We start from the raw sequence: 21,566 nt of genomic DNA, 5'->3' as shown, positions 1-21,566 counted from the left end.
CTCCTGACCCACCCGGAGAAAGCTCCCGTGTGTAGGAAGCAGCTGAAGGAGCAAGGATGCTGTTCCTCCAGGACCATCCACTTTGCAGAGGGAGCTGCAAGCCAGTCATGGGAAAAAACAACTGACCGACACTCTTGCATCCAAGTGCAAGCTCAAAAGCATCCTTCTGCCTCAGGCGCGGGCCCAGGGCGAAGTAAGTCCCAGCTGCCAAGGACAGATTATCTGTCATCCGAGATGAGACACAAGTGTTCAAGAAGGGAAAGCGGGAATCACAGTAACGTGATGAGAGTCAGAAGACGTGTTCAAAGTCGGGGGGCGCGGGAGGGAGCGCCCCCCTCTGATCGGGAGAGACTTTGTGGAGGATGTGACCCCTGAGCTTGGCTGTCAGTGGTGCAGAATTTGGACGTGCCAGGCTGGGCATGGACCCGATCAGTGGAGGAAGGAGCGGGAGATGAGGACCAGGACAACGGCAGGGCCACAGCCCAGGGGCCGGGGAGAGCAACGCAGCACAGCTGGGAGCTTCCGTGCTGGAGGCCAGCGAGTGAGGAGGAGAGACGGGTAGGGGGCTGCAGAGATCCACAGTCAGGCCACCGAGCCAGGGTCCTGCCCGCCGCCACGGGGCACCTGGACGTCAGAGCCCACCGCGACTCCTGGGCGCTCTGTGCACACGCAACACAGCTTTCCTGGGTGAATGGATGGAAGCTCAGAGGCTGCCATAACCACAAAGTGAAGCTCCGCTCACAGGCCGATGATGAACACCCCAGCAAGAAGCCCGTCCCGGGGCTGAGGGAACAGAGGGCACCGAGCTGACGGAAAACCAGGAGACACGTGGGAAATGCAGACTTTCTAAGCTTCCGCGTTGACGCTTTACCGCTAGAAACAGACGACGAGGATGCAAGTTCCTTCCGGTAACGGGCATTCTGCATCTTGTGTCGGGGGCGGTTCTAACTGTCAAAACCAAAGGTTTAAGGGCAAGTCGGAGTTTTAATTGTTTGCACACGAGGTCTGCTCTGGGTGCGGCTGGTCCCCCAGGGAGTCCCTGGCCTCTGGCCTCTGCTTGTCAGCTTCTCCGCCACACACGCTGCTAGTGAGTGTGACTCCTTCACTGTCCTTCTGACGCTGCTCACTCCGCTTTCACCGTTCATCCCAAATCCAACACTAACGCATGGACGTCCCCGGCCACTTTGTCTACAACCCTGCGTGTCTCGGGGGCTCCTCGCATCGCAGGAAAGCGACCCCACACCTGTGCACCTCTGTTCCATTCCACCAGCACCGAGAGGGGCCTGAGATCAGGGCTGCTTCCTTCGTCCACGTGGCCCCCAGGCGTGGCTCAGAGCGGGCACGGAGCAGGTGTCCTGCAGGTGCGGACCCACCGAGGATGCCGCAAGGAGTGGTGGGAGGTGCTCCCGGCGCCCTCCTCAACAACAGTGGAGGCCCCGGACCCCCGTCCCGGTTTCTGCATTTCCCAAGGGCCAGTTCTCTAAAGGACTGTTACCGGAAGCTCAGTGCTACCCAGGACCCCTAGGAACACGTGACTCACCCCCAGGAAACAAACAGGCACGGGGACGAGGTGTGACACCTGGCCCACATTATCAGCCAGGGTGACAGTTCTCGCCTGGCTCTCACGCCCTCCTGGGGAGCTTGCCCGTGGCCCCAGCCACCATGCTGGTAGGAGGCTCAGGCCACGCAGAGAGACACATGTTGGAGACCCAGACAGCTCCTTGTCTGGACATGGGGCCTTTGTAGCGATCATTAAGTTAAAATGACATTACTAGGATGGGCCCTGATCCATTCTGACTAGTGTCTTTATCGAAAGGGAAGTCTGGACACAGAGCAGGTGCACAGAGGAAGGTGAGGGCTGGAGAGATGCGTCTGTGAGCTGAGGGCAAGGACAGCCGGGACCCGCCAGGAGCTGGAAGAGGCAGGTTTCCAGGGGAGCGCAGTCCTGCCCACACCTTGACTTCAGACTCCTGGCCGCCACAACTGTGAGGGAGTCTGCTCCTGTTGTCTGGGGTACAGGGCAGAGATGGGGGGCTGAGCCCTGGAGCGGGCCGTGCTGGCCAGGAGGACGAAATAAAACGCAGCTCAAATCGACTCTCCACCCCAAGGTTTGCAAACTGGCCCCTGGGCCAAGTCAGGTCCACAATGAGTTTTGTTTGGTTTTCTTCTGACAACTTTATGGGCCTATAACCCATGTGCCTGACAACTCGCCCGTTTACGGTGCACAGTCTGATGGTTTTCAGTGCGCTTAGAGCTGTATGCTACCACCTGACTTTGATGGGTGTTCCTGGAGTGCAGCCACGGGCCTTGGTAGACACAGTGTCCGCGGCGGCGGCTTCCCTGCCAGGCAGCGGGGAGCGCACGGCCTGCGGCGCCCCACCCGTGGGCGAGGACCTCAGCCGCCTGGTCACGCGGTCGGTCGGCAGTGAGGCTCCTCCAGGAAGCACAGTCGCAGGTGAGCTCTTTCTGTTCCTACAGACTACCTGGGACTCAGTTCCTGTGCCTCCCAGACAGGGCGACTGTCCCCCTCAGGGCCTGGTGAGACATGCTGAGAACGTGGTCAAGGCTCCCCACAGCACCCAGGAGCTCGCACACACCCGAGGCCAACCAGCTGCCCCCTCCGTGGCATCCCAACGCACCCAGAGCACACCCCGGAAGTCGTGCCTACGGGGTCCACGCTGATCACCTCTGACCACTTCCGCCTCCCCTGCTCTGTCCACACGGACATTCACACCACAGTTCTGCCGGTCAGCCCATCCCCATCCCCCTGCCTGGATTCCCCGCCTCTGCTGGACGGTCCCCTCTGCCCTATCCCACCGACGCCCACGGCCGGCCCTCCATCACTCAGTGCTTGGCCACAGACACCACCTCCAGGTCACACAATCTGGAAGGTCCCTCCTCAATCACATCTCCTCTGGAGCTGAAGTCTCGCCATGCTCAGGCTGCTGCTTTATCATCGGTCCCGGGGTGGCAGGTGGGTTCCATGAGAGAAGGACGCACCTGTCTTATTCACCAGAATATTTCTAGCTCCTACAACAGCGCCAAGCACACAGTGGGAGGTTAAAGCGTTTTGAAAGTGGGAATAACCCCACCGGCTACACGGACATTGCTGCCCAGGGGTTTCCCTTCTCTGCCTGTCATGCTTCCCTGGGACTAACTCGCTCACCCCGTGCCCCATGGAAAGCCCTTCCTCAAAGGCTGCATGAGGGGCGACTACAAGCGGCTCACTGCCAAGATCACAGGTGGGTGCAAGCAGCCGGAAGTCTGACGCCGAGGACCCATCGCATGCGAAACGCGGTCCACACTCACTCCAAGGTTGGGCCAGGCCCACCGTGAGCACCACCTCAGTCCGGAGAAAACCCGGTAGGAACTCCACTCACTAGCTCTGTTTTCTGTGTAACAGATCCTTGATCAACCGGCAAGCATTCCAGAAACCACGCACAGATGTGCTGGCTCCTCTCTCCCCAAGACCAAAGTTCCAGGTGAGCAAGTCCTACCTGCGTCCGATGCCAGATGACAGACGCCCTGGAGTGGCCCAGCTTGTTCCTGCAGGGGCCTTTGTCGTAATGGATCAGGAGGAAGTCATCCTGGGAAAGAAGACGAGAACAGAGGTGGACGGGAGATTACTCTCCGTTTAGTGAACAGACCTGCCTGGTCCCAGGTTTTTTTTTCTAATGCTCCAAATAGGGATGTGAGAAACACAGGAGGACAACACAGGGGGAGTGTCCACTCGCCAGGGGGCTGCTGTCCCCTAGGCCCCCGCGGACCCCCAGGGCCTCCATCCTCCATGGAGCACCCCAGGCGGACGGCTCCAGGCCACTAGAGGGAGCCCGCTCCCGGCCTCAGGCTCTGCCCAAGCTCAGCTCCCCTGGGCTCAGGGCGGCTCCAGATTTTGCAGCAAAGAGCGAATCTGCCCACTCAGGGCCTCTAACAAGTAGGTCAGAGGCTCCTGTTTCTCCACAGCCGCCCTGGCCGTGCTACGCTTCCCTCCCCGGAGGCCCCGGCCCGCACCTCCCTGCCGCCCTGGCGGGGCTGCTGGGGAATGAGATGACTTCCTTCACGTCTGGTCCGCCCTCCTCCGCTAGTGCCAGACTTCTCGCCCGGGAAGCGCTTCCTCTCAGCTCAGACCATGAAAATGCTCTCAGTGCTCAGGCGCTGGCCGGAGACCAGCCCCCACCTCCACCCCTCCAGCTGTCCCGACTCTCACAGCAACGACCTGCCCCCAGCCCGTGTCCCCCGCACCCCACCCCAGGGTCTCCACCCACCTTCCCACGACGGCCTCACGGGGCTTTCAGGCTCTCGGGGCCCCCAGCCGACGTCAGCCTCTGTCACCAGGGCCCTGGCTCAGGGCCTGGCACCCAAACCCGGACTGAGGGGCGGGAATGGCTTTTCTGTACAAAACCCTCTGCTCCTCCATGAACCGGAGGTGCCCTTTTCTCTCCAATTGTCCATAAACAGCACAAAGGAGAGGCCGAGGCTCTTTACTCATTTAACCGCAGGTGCAGGCAGAGTCTTCCAGAGAAAAGGGTAACACGCACAGGGCCCGGGGGTCCGAGGGCGGGAAGTCGGCCCTCCCAGAGCCAGGCAGAGCCGGCACGTGGCGTCGCCCGGCCTGTAGGGCAGCGCCGCTGGGCGGATGCGGCCGGCCCGCCTTCCTCTCAAATGGTTTCCGGGGTCGGCCTCCTGGAGCCTGAATGCACACGGGGGCATCGTGAAACGCCAGCTTTTGGGGGGACAAAAAGCACAAAGTCTTCAAGGGAGGTGGGAAGGCCCAGCCTGCCTCTCCCCCGGTCCCAGACCCTCATCTGGCCCAGGGAGCATGGGCCTGGATGGACGCAGGTCTCTCCTGGCCGGACCTCATCTTCTCTGAAGCTGTCCTGCTGACTTCCGTCCACTGAGACCTCTCTCCTCCTTGAGATCCTGGTTGTATTTTCTTTCACCCACATCGGCTGAGATGAACTTTTTGTTCGCAGTCCCACTCTTCCCGGCTGCCTCTCGCACAGTCTGCCTCTGGAGGCTCTCGGAGAGTCTTTGGATTTGTTTCCCGAAACACAGGCTGAATCATGTCGGGCTGCCCAGTTGAAAAGCCTTCAGCGACCTCCACCAGCAAAGCTGGGCACCGCCGGCTGCATGGCTGTGTGAAACGCAGATCCTGACTCGGGGTCCAGGAAGGGGCGCAGGTTCCAGACGCCTCACGTGGTCCTGATCAACTCGCTGCTGGACCTGCGCTGGGCAGGCGTGAGCACAGAGGCCCGTGTCAGGGCCCCCACCTTAGCCAGGCCGGGGCCATGGACGGCCATGCCCTTTCTCGCCATGTCCTGTGCCCTGGAAGCAGCCCACCCCGCACACTCTGCTCTCTGCCTGGTCACCTACCTCTGCACCAGCTGGGCCCGAGCCCCAGCCTTCCGGGACCCCGGGACCCACTCCGGAGAGGCTGTCAGGGACTCCACATCCATCGTCCTGAGGCACTGCTCACAAGGACCTATCACCTAGTAGCAATAAAGCTTCTCAGCCGGGAGGTCACCAGCTCCTCAAGGTCACGGGCTTTGCGGGCCTCATCCCGGCAGCCCGGCCTCCAGGCAGAGCGGAGCTGCCGACACTCTCGGCACACTTCCTGAACAGAACAAAGGCTCTCTTCCTGACAAAAGCACCCTGAGACACTTTGACAATATAGAAATGATTTCATTGTGACCTGAAGTTCATGGTGAAGCCCTTGGGTGGAAAGAACTACGGACGGCAGGGCCTGCCGGGAACGCAGGTGCGCGGCTGAGACAGCGAGCGTTTCCTGCACGTAGTTCCCAGAAGCCTCATCAAGCTCCCGGGAGGGGAGCAGGAGCAATGGAGCTGGCTCTGGAGGGCATGCTGGGCCAGATGCACGGAGATAAGAACGGATTCCTCAGAGCGGCTCCACTAGGGATCCGTCAGGGCTTCCTGTCCGACTCTTGGCCTGGTCCAGCCCAAGCTGCTGGGTTTTAGAGTCTGAAAGACCAGAGAGTGGAAGCTGGGTCCGTTCCTCACCCTTCGGTGCTTTGGGGAAAGATTGTTAACCTTCCTGGACTTTTTTTTTTTTTTTAATTTTATTTTTGGGAGGAGGAGGTAATTAGGTATTTATTTATTTATTTTAATGGAGGTCCTGGGGACTGAACCCAGGACCTCGTGCAGGCTAAGCACATGCTCTACCACTGAGCCATCCCCTCCCCGCTGGACTTACTCTTTAAAAAAGGACATGAGCACTCCAACTCTCACGGGAAGAGGGCGCATATTAAATAACAGAGGTGCGCGGGGCAAAGCACAGAGGCTGGAGCATCACCATGACTTCATAAACGGGAATTACTTTCCCCAAAACATAAAAGAACGTGCGTGGGGCCCTTGCAGCAGGTGCAGCAGAGAAGCGGGAGAGAGTCCTGGGCGGGGGACACGGCTCCGTGGCAGAGCACATGCCCAGCATGCAGGATGCCCTGGGTTCACTCCCCAGCACCTCCTCTAACGTAAACAAACAAGCAAGCCTGATTCCCTTCTCCCTGAAAACAAACAAACAACCCACCCCCCAAAAAAGAGAGCCCTGGGCCTCACCAGTGAGGACTGGGGACGGGGCCAGGTGTGGAGGGCGGGAGAAAGAACAAGGAGGGATGGGGACACCCTAAGATGATGGTAACTCCCTGAGCTGCACGCGAGGCAGAGGTCACACTTGAGGAGGAAACTAACCGAGAGGCACGAAGAGGGACGGGCGAGGCCCGCCTCCAGCTCAGAATCTCTGCTGCTTCCGACGTGCGTTCACGCACTTGTCTGAAGTCACGGCTGCTGTCCCTGGTCAACCGCCCAGAGCAGACGCCCTGCCCTGCAGGGTCGGCTTTCTGCGGCCACCGGGTCACTTTACAGCAGCTCGTCACCCACAGAGAAAAGCAGACACTCTTGGCCACGAGGACGCCGACCTTCAGGAGGAAACTGCCCTGCGGTGCCTCTGTCCTTAGTCCGGGCGGAGCCGGAACACAAAGGGGTCTCTGGCCCGCGGGAACCAGGCTTTAGAACAGAGTCAGACGGACAGATGGATAGACAGATGGATGGACAGGGACCAGAGAGAGAACAGCTTTGCACTCAAAGGGTACAGACCGCGGGGCTGGCCTCCCACCCCTGTCACTCAAGGGAACAGGGGAGGTCACAGCAGAAGCAGTGCTCCCGCCAGAAGCCAAACTTCTGGTCAGTCCATTTCTGATTCACCCCAGAAAGAATCTACAAGGAGACTTGGTAACGCTGCTAAGGCTGGCATTTCACTTCCTTCCCCCTTTAGGAAAAGTTGATAAGGAGTAAGAAGTTGCAGGCCAGACATTAGACAGTGTAATGTAATCTAATGATCAGCTTTCAAAATAAAAAAAAATACAGTACATGTGAAATTACATATTTTATATATATGCACATATATATAGACTACACGCCTGCCATGTGAAGAGGCTATGTGTACAGCCTACACGCAGGTAATTATATATATGATTTATAGAGACTCTGAAGGACCTGAAGACTTTAATGTATGAGACATTCTCAACATCCCTTTCTCACCACAAAAAGTCAGGGAATGAAAACTTGTTTGGTTTTAAGCGAAAGAAAATTAATCTTGCCAAACTGATCTCTTAAACTTGCCTAGGGGAAGGAAGATGAAGGTAATTAGTAATTAAAAGTTTCTGAAGGGACAAAGGATTTTCAAAAGGAAAACCGCAAAAGATGCAATCTATCTGGTATTTGTAAAGGTGGCCTTTACTTCCAGACCTGTCAGCTTATTTAAGACTCCATCTAATAGAGACATTTGTTTCCTTCTTAATCTCTAGGCCTGTCCCCTGTAAAGTGCTTGCACTTTGCAAACCATTAGGGATTCTTTCTCCTTCACCTGCGCGGCCCAAGCGGGCCCTTCTCAGCCGCGCCGCGCTAAGGTGACTCGCTCTGCGACAGCCCCTTGGTAGGGAGACCCCCTCAGAAGCGGTGCTTTGACTTTACAGCAGTCCTCAGACAGGTGAGCCCCTATCAGGGTAAACGTGGGTCTGTTCTGGGTCTCCCCTTTAATTAGGTCTCAATGGCTTCACACTCCTACGAGAAGAGCTGGGCACACCATGCCTGCTGTCCAGACAGACTCGTGTAAATCCATCCCTTTGTGATGACCCGTGACTCGCCTGGCTCTGCCTGTCACTGACCACCATGACTTTCACAGATGGTTAGTTCTGCTACTTGATTATAGCTTCAGAAACTGATGTACAAATAAACTCTTCTAAAGGCAACTCATAATGTCATCATTTTGGCAAGATGCCCACTCCCGAGACAGGCGAGAAAACGGAACAGGAAGCTAAAAGGAGTTCGTTTGCATCGGGCCTAGAAGCTCCAGAAAAAGGCAGGTGATCGGAGAGGGGCGGGCCAGGCACCACCAGCAGGGACTCTGCGTGTGCAGAGACAGCGTGGGGTACCCCGGGGAGAAGGCGGCCGTGTGAGGCCAGCAACTTCCATTCTGCCAGACAGTAGAGGGCTCATGTGTCCTTGTGCCCTGCAGGTGACGTGAGCTTCACCGCAGCAGCTGCCCCGTGCCCGGCATCCGCAGCACGGTCTCCTGCCTCTGTCATCCTTGCTGTTCCACGAACGGTCCCTTCTCTGGACCATCTGTGTTCCCCCCAAATTCCTGTGTTGCAATCTGCAACATGATGGTCTTCGGAGGTGGGACCTTCAGGAGGTGACTGGATTCAGATGAGGTCTTGGGGTTGCGGCCCGCGTGATGAGATCAAGGTCCTCACGTGAAGAGGAAGACAGTCCAGAGCGTCCTCGCCCCGGCAGGTGAGGCCACAGAGAGAAGGCGGCTGTCTGTGGACCAGAAGAGGGGCTCGTGGGAACCCGCCACACAGCGCAGACCTCAGCTGTCCGGTGTCCGGGACTGTGCAATCCAGGTCTGCAGTTCCAGCTCCCGGGTCTGCACTGTTATTCTGTCACAGCAGCCTGAGCTAAGACGTCCCCACTGACCAAACCTAAGATCCTGAGATCCCATCCACCCCTTGATGCCCAGGCGGACCCTTCACTCCCAGAACCCCGGCCCGAAGTCCCATCCTCAGATACCGCCGCAGCCTGTGAGCGAGTAATTCCACAAGTACAGAATAAACACGTTCCTCCTGTAGCACAGGAACACCCCCTCGGCCACCAGGAAGTGGAGGCGCCCGCCTCCCAGCCAGCCCGGCCCACAGCCGCAGCGCGTACTCACGTCCAGGGACTCCAGGCAGTACCAGCAGAAGGCGTGTTTGCAGTTCTTACACATCATCTGGGCGCAGCCTTCGTCCCGCTCAATGTGCACCTTGCACCTGGGGCAGCGCTTGATGGGCGCGTCGTCCCCCTCCAGCTTGAAGGCAGAGCTGCTGTGGGAGAGACTCCGTCAGGGCTTCGCTCCGAGGGGCCCGGGAGGGGCCTGCCTGCACCGGCTACGCTGGGCGCATTAGCCGCACTAGCGCGGCTGAGGTCGCGTGTTACTTAATGAAAAGTCGAAAGCAAAGAATCTCAATCACCAAAAACCTGTGAATCAGCCAGTCTGACTTGGGGGGGGGGGAATCTAAAATCTACATTTAGATATGCAAAGGAAATAGGGCAAAAGGCTTACAGTGGAGATCTCTGAGTAGTGGGATTATGGCCAAATCTTATGTCCTCATTCATATATTTGTATGCTTTCCAAAGAGTTGATAGTAAATTATATGTTCTTTGCTATTATCAGAAAAGAAATGTTAACACACACACACACACACACACAAACACGTACCAATCGCTCAGTAAGACCTACTTGGCTTGTCTTTACGAAATCATTTTCCCGAGAGGTCTGGGCAGGCCCCACTGTGGTGAGCATGAAGGGATTTAAGCCTGGGGTCAAGCGCCGGTGCGCACCGGCGTGGAGCAGCCTCTCTGGGCCTCAGCCTCCCCATCAGTGGGAGCCTGAAGGACGGTTCGGATGAAGAGCGCAGGGCAGTACCAGGCATGAGCCGAGTGCCAAATAAACAGTAGCAGTGATTCTCTATGGCTCATGAAATGGTGACCTAGGCACCGTTTTAGGTATGCCTGCAGAAGGACGTCCATCTCATGCTGTTAATTCTAAAGAGACAGCTAAAAATGTGCATGGAATCGTCTGAAAGAAGCAGCAGTGAAGGGCAGTTATTGCTAATTATGGGGCACATTTGCTATGTTGTTTGAACTCACTGCATCCACTCAGTGTCCCCAGGAGAAAAATGACTTCCCATTGGGGTGAGCAGGCTTTTCAGAACCTAATGCGTTCACGAGTACAAATTCACTGCGGTTGCCCCAACTCTGGCATTTCGAGTGCATTCGGGCTGAAGGACCTTCCACAAGCGCCACAGTGAACGGAAGGGTTAGACCCAGCACCCTTTACACGCGTCGTCTGAGCACTAGAGGGCTTCCCGCCGACCACACCCCCGGGGTTCCCGGAGTGCCAGGCTCCGGCCCGCGAGGCGTGTGCCCCAGCTCAGCGGGGCTCTGTTTCGCTCCCTGGCACAAGGTGACCGGTTAAGATGCGCTGCAGGGAAGCAGTGCGGCCTCGGAGTTGGGGCGTCTGGAGGCAGACATGCGGGTCCAGGCCGTGCTGTGTGCATACTGTCAGCCTCTGTGTCCCCAGACACAAGGCAAACCGCGCCCAGCTCAGAGGGGTATGAAAACAGCAGACACCAGCGCGTGCAGAGGAATCACTCCCTAAGTGCTGGTCCTGGTTGATGCTGTTACTGAAAGATTGTAAAACTGTCTCTTGCTCAAAACCACCTCTAATTTAGCAGCAAATGACAGGTCAGACTGGCTGCACAGAATGTGATTTACAAGTCGGGGTTGTCACAACCCATACAAGGTGTCTCCATGGGGAAGGGCACAAGTCCACTCCCCTACAGACACAAGCCACGTCCCCCTGAAAGGAGTCTGACCTCTAACAAGAGCCGAAGTCGGGAGGCACCAGGCCCATGACTGAGGCCGACTATCGGGTTAGATAACATCGTTGTGGTTCGAAAGCCAGGTGGGACCTTAAAATAAGGAAACCAATTTTCCCACATGACTCACAAGCTAATTTTGAAGGAAAGGCCATGAGCAGATGCAGCGGCAGTGGACAGTGAAAAGCGTCTGTCAGGGAGACTTTTCAAGCAGAGACAGTTAAAATATGGAAGTTCTGGTGCACTGCAGCATGAAATGTATATGGTAGAGACGATGGTTTTTAAACACTTTCTGGTACCTGGATTAAATTTCAAATGATGATTAGTAACAACTCTGTCAGCTCAAATTTGTGAAGGCAGGTAGGAGTCCTTTGACCATTTCATCACAACCTACAGGTTCTAACGCTTTAAGGAGCAAACACACAACAGAAATGCATGAAGCTGGTCAGCTGAAGGGTGGAAACGGAGTTTAAGGGAAGATTTAACTTAGAGGGAAAACACTTACTATATGATACTAGCTGAGGGTGCGCTCAGTTAGTTATAAGTGACACTGGACAGTCAGCCTCGGGACCAGGGAGACAAGAGGGAGTGGTGAGGACTGTGGCAAAGTAAAGGTGCAAAAGGCCCTTCTAAAGAGGGGGCTGCTGCCAGCTCCAGCCGACTGTCTGCAGGTGGGAACGCAGCTCCGTGCAGCTGGATAAGCTAGAAATTCAGGATCTTATGCCAAATCTTTTGTTTTTAAATTTTCACAAAATGAGATTTGTGAACTTGTATAGAAATTGCCCTTCTGTTTCTTAGCACACAACCTGATTTTTTTTTCATTTTGTTTGTTCTTGTTCTTTCTGAGGTGCATCACGGATGATTTAACCACGCGTACGTTATGACATAACTGCCGCCCTTGAGCAAGGACCTACATGAGACCAGGACACCTCGGATGAAGAAATACTAACTCCCTAGGCACCCAGCACTTAAGGTTTTATGGGTCCCTCCACTGTCCCACCCAGGAATGGGACACTGGCGCTTTCTGACTCCTAGTTTCCCTGTTTCTCAGCCCCTCCCTTGCTTCACGGGGGCTCCCCTTAGCAGTACCCTGACTGCTTCACAAGTGCATGGCCCCCGCCTGCCCCCTCAGTGCTCCTGCCCCCGCCTGGAAACCCAGCCCTCCCAGTTATGTGTGACCCGACACACGGAGTGTGGTTCTTCTCGCAAATTATGAAGGATCAAGACCCTGAGTATAAGTTAAGTGATCATTCTAGCATTTGAGCGCCTGCTGTATGCCCAGATCTGGGGTGTCAGTGTTCAAACACAGGAGCTCAGCCTAGTGGAGGAACCGGACACATAAACGCATGAACTAACACCCCACCAGGCTGGTGTTGTCATCAACACAGGTGATCTCCAGCGGGACACAGAGGGTGGGTCACCAGCCCTGCCCTGGGAACTGGGAAGCTCGACAAAGCGGGGGGGACGTGAGCCATGTCTTCAAGGGCAAGGAGTCTCCAGGGAAAGCAGGAGGGCAGAGAAGGGACATTCCAGGCACAGGCACAAAGCGGGAACGAGAGGGAACAGGGATGTGTCCCGAGGTCGCCAAGAAGGTCCCTGTGCACAGGCTGAGCTGCGGGGAGTTGGGCGGGGGCAGCAGGATGCGGGCAGAGGAGACAGGCTGCTGCGGGCGGCCCTTTGGGTGGGTGGTGGGAGGTCCTTTTCCAGGAATGTGACCTCAACAGGCGCTGGGACACCTCCGTCTAATTGAGCCAGACGCCCTGCAGATATCGTAGGACAAAAAAACTGAGTATTACCAATTTCTTACAGCTCAACCTACCAAATTTCAAGGCACCCAGAAGGATGCGCAGCGTTCACCTGGGCATCCGGTCTGAGGGTCTGGCAGGGAGACGGGGGGCACAGTTGCTTCAGTGACTTCCCACTGAAGCCTTCCTGACAGGTCCCCACCTGGCCTCAGGCCCCCGGGACCTGCGTCTGGCGATCCTTCTTGTGTTCTAACCACTGCCCGCCTCCCCGGGTTCCTGCTCCTGCACCCCGATTCCAGATCACCTTCAACAGCCTTGGAAAACTCCACGCATCACAGGACTTACACCTGTGCATAGTAACTGACCGTTCGTACGTGGGTCTTTCTCGATAGGCAGAGCGCACCCGGCTTCTTACGTATCTTTATGTTTCCAGAGCCTTGTACAGTGCCAGGCACATAATCAGTTCTCAAAAATAAATAACAAACAAACCAACCCAGGTCTGAATGAAGCTCAAGAGGAGAGCGTCTGCTGAGGCGGACGGAGGCACCTTTGGGGGAAGCCTGCTTCCTCTCCAGCCCTCAGCCCCGCCTCCGCGGCAGCCTGGGCGCCGAGCGTACCTGGTCTCCCCGGGAAGGAAGGTGACTGGCATGGTCTCAGGGCAGCCTTGGCCGGGGTGCCAGCTGGCTTTGCAGGCGGAGCAGAATTCCGTGTCGCAGGCTTTGCACTGCACCAGCTGCGGGGTCTGCAGCCCCATCTCCTGCAGCTGGCACACGGCCTGGCAGGTGGATGCTGGGCACCAAGTCCGGCACGGGTCCAGGAGCACCTCTGGCACAAGGAGAAAAAACGGGCAGGTCAGACTCTGCAGGACAGAGGGTCTGGCGGGCTTCGGACTGACGGTCATGCGGGCGCACGGCTTCACATACTTAAGGGAGAACAAACCATCCAGACCAGACAAAGGACACTTGTGGGGACCTGGGGCCGCTGGGCTCTTTCCTCTGCTCCAGCCAGTCCCCACTGCCCACCCCACCCAGGTCCCCAACAGCCCCCGAGTCCTTGCAGCTCGCGCGCCCGCATCCTGGAGGCCTGGCGGTCCAGGCACTGCCTCCTGCCTCCTCGTCTGCCCGCCCTGGGATGCAGCTCCGCTCAGTCGGGCCCGTCTGCAGGCCCGGAGCACCCCCACCGGGCCCGGGGTGGGGCAGCGGCGGGCGCTTCTAAATGTGCGTTAAGGGTGGAAAGAGAAGGACAGGGTGCCGGCTGTTCTCATCAAAGGTCTCGCCCGCCTACGACTGTCTCCCTCCCAAATTTAAATCTAAGCCCTGAACAGAGGACTGTGGGAAACTCATTCCTCAGCAGCAGGCTTTCCCTCTGAAGCGGGGCCTCCATTACTAAGAAGCCGGATTTAATGAAATTAGGAAGTTCATTCTGACTAACAGGATGCCCTGACACTCCCACGCCTTCACATCTGCCTTCACGTCTCGCGTTTCTTTGAACAACGGTCCCGAGCTGCCCTTCTCGTGAGCCTGGTTACTGGCTCCGTGGACCCTCTTCCATGACAGGATTCTCAATGCTGGGCCATGGGCGGGAGAGATGGACAGGAAACCCCACGGGTGCTGACGTGGCGCCAGACTGCAGTGGAGGCCAGAGGATCACGGGGTGTTCCAAGGGCGTCCAAGCTGGCCACTGAATCTACGCTGTTCAGCAGGGTTGCTCTCGAGAAGGAATCATCTGCACCGCACCGGGAACTTGGAAGCCATAAAAGATGCCGGCAGGCTTCTAGGCCCTGTGACAGCCAGGCTGGGTTGGCTCACCCACGTGGAGATGGGCTTTATAGGCACTGGGACCTCCAACAGGCTGGGGCTGTCACGGGCTGCCGGCGGGCCAGGCCACACCTCAACAGGCCCCATCAAAGGCGGAGTCAGACTCAGCCCTCTACCAACCAGCTCGAGTCAGGTACAACCTGACCAAAAGCCATCTCCTCATCTAGTCCAGGGGCTGACGGTGGCATCTCAGCCTTTGAGGGCCATGAGGACTCTGCCCAACTGCTCAGCCCTGCTGTCACGGCACAAAGGCAGCGTGTTGACCTGTAAATGACTGTTCTCATAAAACTTTATTTACAATGCCAGGCCGGGGGCCGGGCTGCCTGGCCCACTGGCCATGGTTGGCCAACTTCTGATCTAATCTCTTTTTAAGGCAAATTAATCAATAGCACAAAAGTATCAGAGTGGTGGGTCTGGCAGAAGGTTTAGAAGACTTGAGAATACAGAGGAAGTCTGGCATTCAGAAAAATCTGATACTTTTAAATTGATTTTCATGGTAGTAATCTAGAATCTTTCCCATGAGCCTAACGGAGAGTGAATGAGTAAAAGGAGTTCTTGTCCTGAGCCGAGAGTCACAGTGTTTGGTTTTCTGAGAATGTTCCTGGCTGTCACACCCAAGGAGGTGGTTTTGTGGGAAAATGCAGCTGTGGCCTCAGAGGCACACGTGTGGGGACAGCTCCCTGTGGCTCCCCGAGCTGAGTGGGCAGGAGAAAGGCGGAGGGGGGCTGCAGGGGAGGCTGGGGCACGGGGTCCTTCCAGGGCACTGGGAAGAGCCCAGCGTTGGGAGGAAACGCCAGAGGCCGGTCCCCCGGCTGTCCTGTGCCTTTTCCCTGGCAGTCCTCCCCCTCCGCCATCTGCTTCTGCTCCTCAGGGGTTTCTCTACTGGCCCTGCCTCCGGGCGGGTGTGCGAAGGGTGAGCCCGGCTGCACCCCGGCTTCAGCAGGGCCCCAGTGTGCTCGGCACCCCGGGACAGCTCTGCAGGATGTGGGCACTTGGCGTGCAAACAGGCGCGAGCCGTGCAGACACCCGCAGCGGGTCCGCTTCCTCGCCAGCTGGACAGGGAGTTTAGCACTGGCCCATCTGCACGCCTAAAGGGACAGCCCTGCCCAGCTGAGACCCTTCCCTTCCCACTCCCCCCCCCCACTTCCTTCTGCGCTGAGGAGCCTGTGACATCAGGAAAGGACCAGCTTTCCCAAGGCCCCTTCCTGCCTTTCCCAGGCCTGGCTCCGTCACCCGTCCGCTCCTCCTAGAACAGCACGTGTAGCTGGTGGGCTGCCAACCGTGGGAGGCCCAATTATGCAGCGCAGGGCAGAGGAGACCTCGTTCAGGTCTCCACGGTAACGACCTAAACTGTGTGACCTACGTCCTCGTGGAGCTGCGACGTGGCACCGCCCGTCCCCACGGGAGAGATCCCCCATGGGAGAGGCAGAGGGCAAAGCCTCCGCCCCACCCTTCTGCCAGCCCAGGACACCCTCCCCCAGCTGCCCGCACACATCTCCCCCCCCCACCATGAACAGAGCCCGGGCGGTGCTCGAGGACGTCTTTAAGACTCCACAGCATCACCCCGCTGCTGAATCCTGCCAGCTGGTGTGCAAGGCGGGACTCCGTCAAAAAGAAAATCCACACCGGGCAACACTGGAGTTTTCCTTTCCAGGATGTACGTTTGCACATCTATCTCTGCCTGCCTGTCTGTCTGTCTGTCACGTATGTATCTTATGCTACACATTAGGTACACTGTATCTTACACACTGTGATGTATTATAAGTATTGTATCTAGCATTCGTATATGCACATATTTGAATATATTTTCAAACAAGACAGTGTTTCTGGGACACTAATCTTGGCTCCACCTCCCAAAGATCTATTCACAGTAGATGAATGAAGCAGGGCCCTAACAGCCCTATGTATCAAACAGCCCAGGACTCTTTAAAAAAGGTCTTTTCTTTCTTAAGCATGGTTGTCCTTTGAGGAGCAAGTCAAAATATGCTTCACTGATCCTGTCTCACAATTTGCTCCGTGACTAACTGAAATCAATGGCTGTGCTTCAGCTCTAACATTTTAACATTTCTTTGGTCTCATTAAAGTCTGAGTCTATTTTGTGTTTTTTGTTGCTTTTAGCATAATGTTAGCAAAATGTTTTAAAGTGACGGGTTTGAGAGGTATTTTTTTAACCTAAGTCAAGTTGGCTTCATTATTATGCGAAAGAAAAAAAAAAAACCTTCTTTGACTAAAGCCAAAGTACTGAAGAAATAACAAGTTAAAATCATTAGGTAAGAACATTTACCCAGCTGCATTTTTAAATTCAATGTCATAGAAAGTTCATTTTCTTGTAACCCAAATAACAGCCAGATTCTGTCAAGATTCTCTCTGGAAAATGTTTTCAGAGGAGGCTCAAAGTCTCAGAAATCCAAATTAATCAATTTTATAGCTCCACACACTGACTCTCCTATCACACGGTATTATATTTCAGCTACAAACTGCCCCAAACCAAAAGATTTAGGGCATTTAAATAAATAAGCTCTTGAAAACAAATTCCAATGCCATAAAAAATCCTGTTTGATTTTTCTTTTTAAGTCGGCAATGCATTGCTTTTTTTTTTCCTGAGAAGTGAGCCTCAAGAGGAAATGCAGCTATCTTTAGCATTTCTTTTAAAAAAAAGAAAAAAAGAAAAAGAAAACTGAACATTCAGCTAAACCCAGAGTCTCTGGACCCTTTCCTCTGGTCTATTTCACATTCCATCCCTACCCTGAGGGGGTTTTCCTGTAAACACGCAGCCCAGGGTTGCACAAGGTTGCATGTCTGATAAATGCCAGACCCAGGGGAGGACTGAGAACCAGTCCGGGAATAGGGGAGGGTAGACTTCAGTGATCACAAAGCAAGCTGAAAATTTTAGAATCCAGATGGGGTATCCTCACAAAACTTCCCACAAGGAGCGTCACATATGTGTGTCTGTTATTTTGCTTCCTTTCAGATGAGCCCACGGTCCAGAATGTATATGAAAACAAGGCCGGTCAGAATCCACAGACTCTTCCGACACCCTGCTCCTAGCACACTTGTGAGAGCAGAGAGAGAGACCTGTCCAGGACAGTCCTCGTGTGCCAGTGCTCTGTGAGGCCCTCTCGACCGTGACGTCTGCAGTGCTCTGTGCACCTGGAAAACCAGGTGCGGGGGGGCCCGGTCCACACCTCACCCCACCACCCACTAGAGATGGAGATCAGGGCGCATCAGTTAGCCTCTGCGGGTGTCAGGGTAATAGACTGTCGGGCTGTCATGAGACTTAGTGAGATATGGGCTCAGCACCGCCTGGTCTAGGCCTGCTCGGGTGGACAGAGAGGGTAGCGGACATGCAGTCAGGATGGTGGGCATTGTCCACCAAGCTTGACCTGGGAACCTCCACCATGCCTTTGAATCTTTCAAATTCTGTGAAGTCCTAAGAGCTAGTCCTCAAACTCTTAAGCCTCAACCTGGCTGATGAATAATCCCCAAGAGGGTCTCTTTAAACCAACCCCTAAGCCCAAATCCCAAACTCAACTTGTTTCATGCATCCTTCCTGCTACCCCGGGTCCCCAGCAGAGAGGCCTTCCAAACGTGGGCTCCGCAGAGAACTCGCATGACAGCCTGACTTCAGAAGCCTAGTTTACATCATTGTTTTCACTTCTGCTGTAGCCAAATGATGTGAAATCATAGCCACCAAAAGCACCGCCCAGGGGACCCGGATTCTGTCACAGGAACTGGAACGAACTGACTCCTACACCGGGTCACCTACCTCTTTCAAATTGTAGCTTTTTGTATCTTTGCATAATTTCGGCTGCAACCATGCACTCAATCTAAGGGGAAAAAATAGAAGAAAGGAGTTTGACTCTCTGAGGGCAAGAACGCCATGCCCAGTCACCCTGGGCAGACCCCACGACCCCCGATACCACACGTGAGCACTCAAACCCCACTTCTCCAGCGGCACGTGCCTCGTTCTCCTGCAGGTGGCCCTGCTTAGGGCAGGCAGCGTCCGGGCAGCTGATTGCAGTTTCTAATCCTTCTTTGATCAAGAGCTCCACATACTGTTTCAGGCACTGGGGGGAAAAAAAGAGAGAGAGAGAGAGAGAGAAAAAGAGAAGTATCTTTAAACATCTTTACTTCCTTCGTTAAGGCTGAAGGAGCAGTGATGCATAAAAAAAAATTTTTTTAAGTCAAATCAAGCACATTGTTCCAGTCTGGTTTTTGTATCTTTGCTATGTAGCCATAGCAGCCCCCAAATTAGGGGTTTGATTCACTCAGCAAGTATTTGCGGGGTACCTCTTCTGCACCAGGACTAAAGATGTGGGTTGCGTCCCTGAGCACGACCTCAGCCAATGCCAGGCCAGTGAGCCCAATGGGACGCACAGAGCCCGCAGGGGAGGCCGGGAAGCCGTGCCCCTCGAACGCACAGCAGATGGCGGGCTCTGTACCCGGTCGTCTCCATTCCTCCGCTTCATGTGCTCCTTAAGACATTCCTGCAGGAAAGGACGATCGTCCACATGTGAGAACTGGGTCACCACCAAGAAGGAACTTGCCAGCTGACCCAGACAGCAAGGGTGGAGCCCAGATCCCAGTGCAGCCTCGCCTGACTCGGAGATGCCCCTGCACGCCGCACGCAGGACCCAGGTGCACACACCCATCCTCCTTCAGCGACCCCTCACTCACCAGGCAAACGCGTACTCCCACCCTTCCCCACCTGGGGACACAGCTGAACACCTGAAGTAACTCAGACAGATCCGCGGGAGACACAAAGCGGAGTTCACGCGGCCAACTTCACTGCCCACCAGTCTTGGAAACCCTGTACTTCCTTGAAACGCACACAGTAAACAAAGGAAAGAAAAGTGATGGCCTTTCCCAGGTAAGCTCGCTCCCAAACCAGCCTGAGACAGACTCTGACGTGCTCACGTCAGAACTCGAGGAGCACAGCAACCAGCCCTTCCCATGAAAGGCCAGCGAAGTAAAACATCCCACCAGCATCTCTAAGCCCAGTTTCAACCGCAGCCCCCGCACACACCGGGGTCATAGCACCAGCAGAATCACCCTGCTGTAGCCTGAGCGTCAGAACAACGCACCACGGAAAGCGCGTGAGCTGTTTGCCAAGGCTCTTCGGCCCCCAAGATGCACAGCCCGTCTCATTATAAGAACGCACAGCGGTCAGGAGCGAGTGAGCCGGCGCCAAGCACAGGTCTGCCCCTCTCTCTGCCAGCCTCGCTCTCCCGACCTGCAATTCAGGGAGGTTCTACAAATCGTGGGGTCCTACGAATGTTACACAAGAGGAAGAGTTTAGAAGACAACGTGGAAAATAGCGTACGCTCCACCTGTACATCACGACGTGATCTAAACGTGTAATTCTCACCACTCTAGCAAACCAGGATATTTCATTCACTAAAGGCTCTAGACAAAATTCCTTTAAAAACCAGAAACCAAGATCACCCTCAAACAGACCCATTTCCCATCACTTTGTCAGGAGCACTGAACAGACGCTCGGACTTCACGTGGCCCCTGCAGCGTCGGGGCCTCCGATCCAGGGCCCTGCCTGTACCCCTCTGTCCTGCCCAGGCTCCCGGTAACCACAGAGGCCCTGAACTTAGATCTTTCTCAGATCATCTGTGTGTCGTCAATGCCATGATGATGGAGTGAGCTCCAGAGAACCGAGCAAGGATGCGCCCAGGCTTGGAGCCCCTTTAAGGCCTAAAATGACAGAGGTTTCAGAGGCAAACGTCAAAACCAACACGCCTGCTCCCCAGAACGAGGGAGGGGCAGAGGAAGAGCGGGGGTCGCACAGAGCCTCCATCAGGCCTGCACCCGCGCATGCATCTGGGGAGTCAGCGCTGTGGATTAGTGGGGTGCTGCACCCCTTACCGTGACTGTCCTCAGCTGGGAGGTAACTGGAAATGGAAGTCCTGTTTGGGGCTGGGCGCAGCACGAGGAGGAGCCACACAGGCTCCTGGACCCTGCCCTCCGGGCAGAGGCGCCGGCCCGTTCCACGGTGAGACTGGGCCACAGCTCCCGCGACTGCAGAACGGAAGTGCCCATCTTGCTGGGCTTTTGCGACAGAAGCTACACAGAAGCACCTCGCATGATTTCCAGCACACAGCACCAGCTCAGTAAGAGTCACTGTTGTTCCCGCCGTTTGCCTGTCTGGGTGATATGTGTCTTACAGCCAGTCATAGGTGTAGAAAGAAAAGAATCAAAACCTGAGCAACACAATCATTAGTTTACTTTTTATAAAGAAGTTTGTCTAGACCGAGTCTCCGGAGGGCACTGGAAAGCCATAAACTGATAAAATGCCGAAAACACACACTACTGTGCAGAGAAGCACTTGATGAGAGAGGGTTTACAAAACACAATCAGAGCTGCTGTGATACACCCCCAGGGGACGTCCACGACTCTAAACATAACACCGCTTGCATCTATCAACCAGGACCCCGCACGTCTGGTGAGGGCCACCCAGGAGTGGACGTCCTATGCTGTAAGCAGGCCTCTGCGCACATTTTGCAGAAGACTGTGTTCTGGGAGCATCCATTTGTTTACTGTGTTAAAAGACATGAGACCCCCAGTGTCTGACCGAGCACCCACTGAAAACAGGCCCCGTCTTCTTTCAGATTAAAGTGGGCCATGACTCACAGGCCGTGTTTCTCAATCTAATAGCAAAAAGATGTCTTGAAATCAGCACACAAAAATGCCAGAGAAACCGCTGAAAAAATAAACACAGGGTACAAAGGCAGACGCTGACACATTCCTCACCATCCTGTTAATGCCAGCTAATCCCTGATCAGATGTCTCAGGACCCTGGGTTGATCACTAGCTGAGTCAGCCAGCTAGACCACCCCAAGAACCTTAAGAGGTGTCAGTCACTCCCATCGTACGGGGGAGAGAACACAGGCCCGGGGGCGTGAGGAACCGGCCCAGTATCGGCGTCTGTAAGCAGAGGAGCCGGGGCTCAAACCCACGTGTGTCTGACTCCAGGGAGACGGGGATTTCCGTTTCTTTAAACTTCCGTCTCTTTCTCCCCCATCAAGATCTCCTTCATCAGCGATCACTCAGTGCTGCTTTTC

At 55.4% G+C, this 21,566-nt stretch overlaps 1 protein-coding gene across 5 annotated transcripts in view; it reads right to left on the bottom strand.

The window, feature by feature from the left end:
- Nucleotides 1-21,566, bottom strand: part of RNF144A (ring finger protein 144A) — a 108,875-nt gene that overhangs the window by 5,922 nt on the left and 81,387 nt on the right. For 4 of the 5 annotated variants that reach the window (XM_074341617.1, XM_074341616.1, XM_074341619.1 and 1 more), the window contains 5 exons: nt 18,459-18,563; nt 18,263-18,323; nt 13,297-13,504; nt 9,227-9,377; nt 3,498-3,587 (listed from right to left, as the gene is read on the bottom strand). In XM_074341617.1, coding sequence (XP_074197718.1) covers nt 3,498-3,587; nt 9,227-9,377; nt 13,297-13,504; nt 18,263-18,323; nt 18,459-18,563 — 615 coding nt within the window. The remainder of the gene's footprint in view (nt 1-3,497; nt 3,588-9,226; nt 9,378-13,296; nt 13,505-18,262; nt 18,324-18,458; nt 18,564-21,566) is intronic. The other variant, XM_045523386.2, reaches the window with a different exon arrangement.

Source organism: Camelus bactrianus, chromosome 15, assembly GCF_048773025.1.
Source record: "Camelus bactrianus isolate YW-2024 breed Bactrian camel chromosome 15, ASM4877302v1, whole genome shotgun sequence".
NCBI lineage: Eukaryota > Metazoa > Chordata > Mammalia > Artiodactyla > Camelidae > Camelus > Camelus bactrianus.
This window is presented reverse-complemented; position numbering and strand designations above follow the sequence as displayed.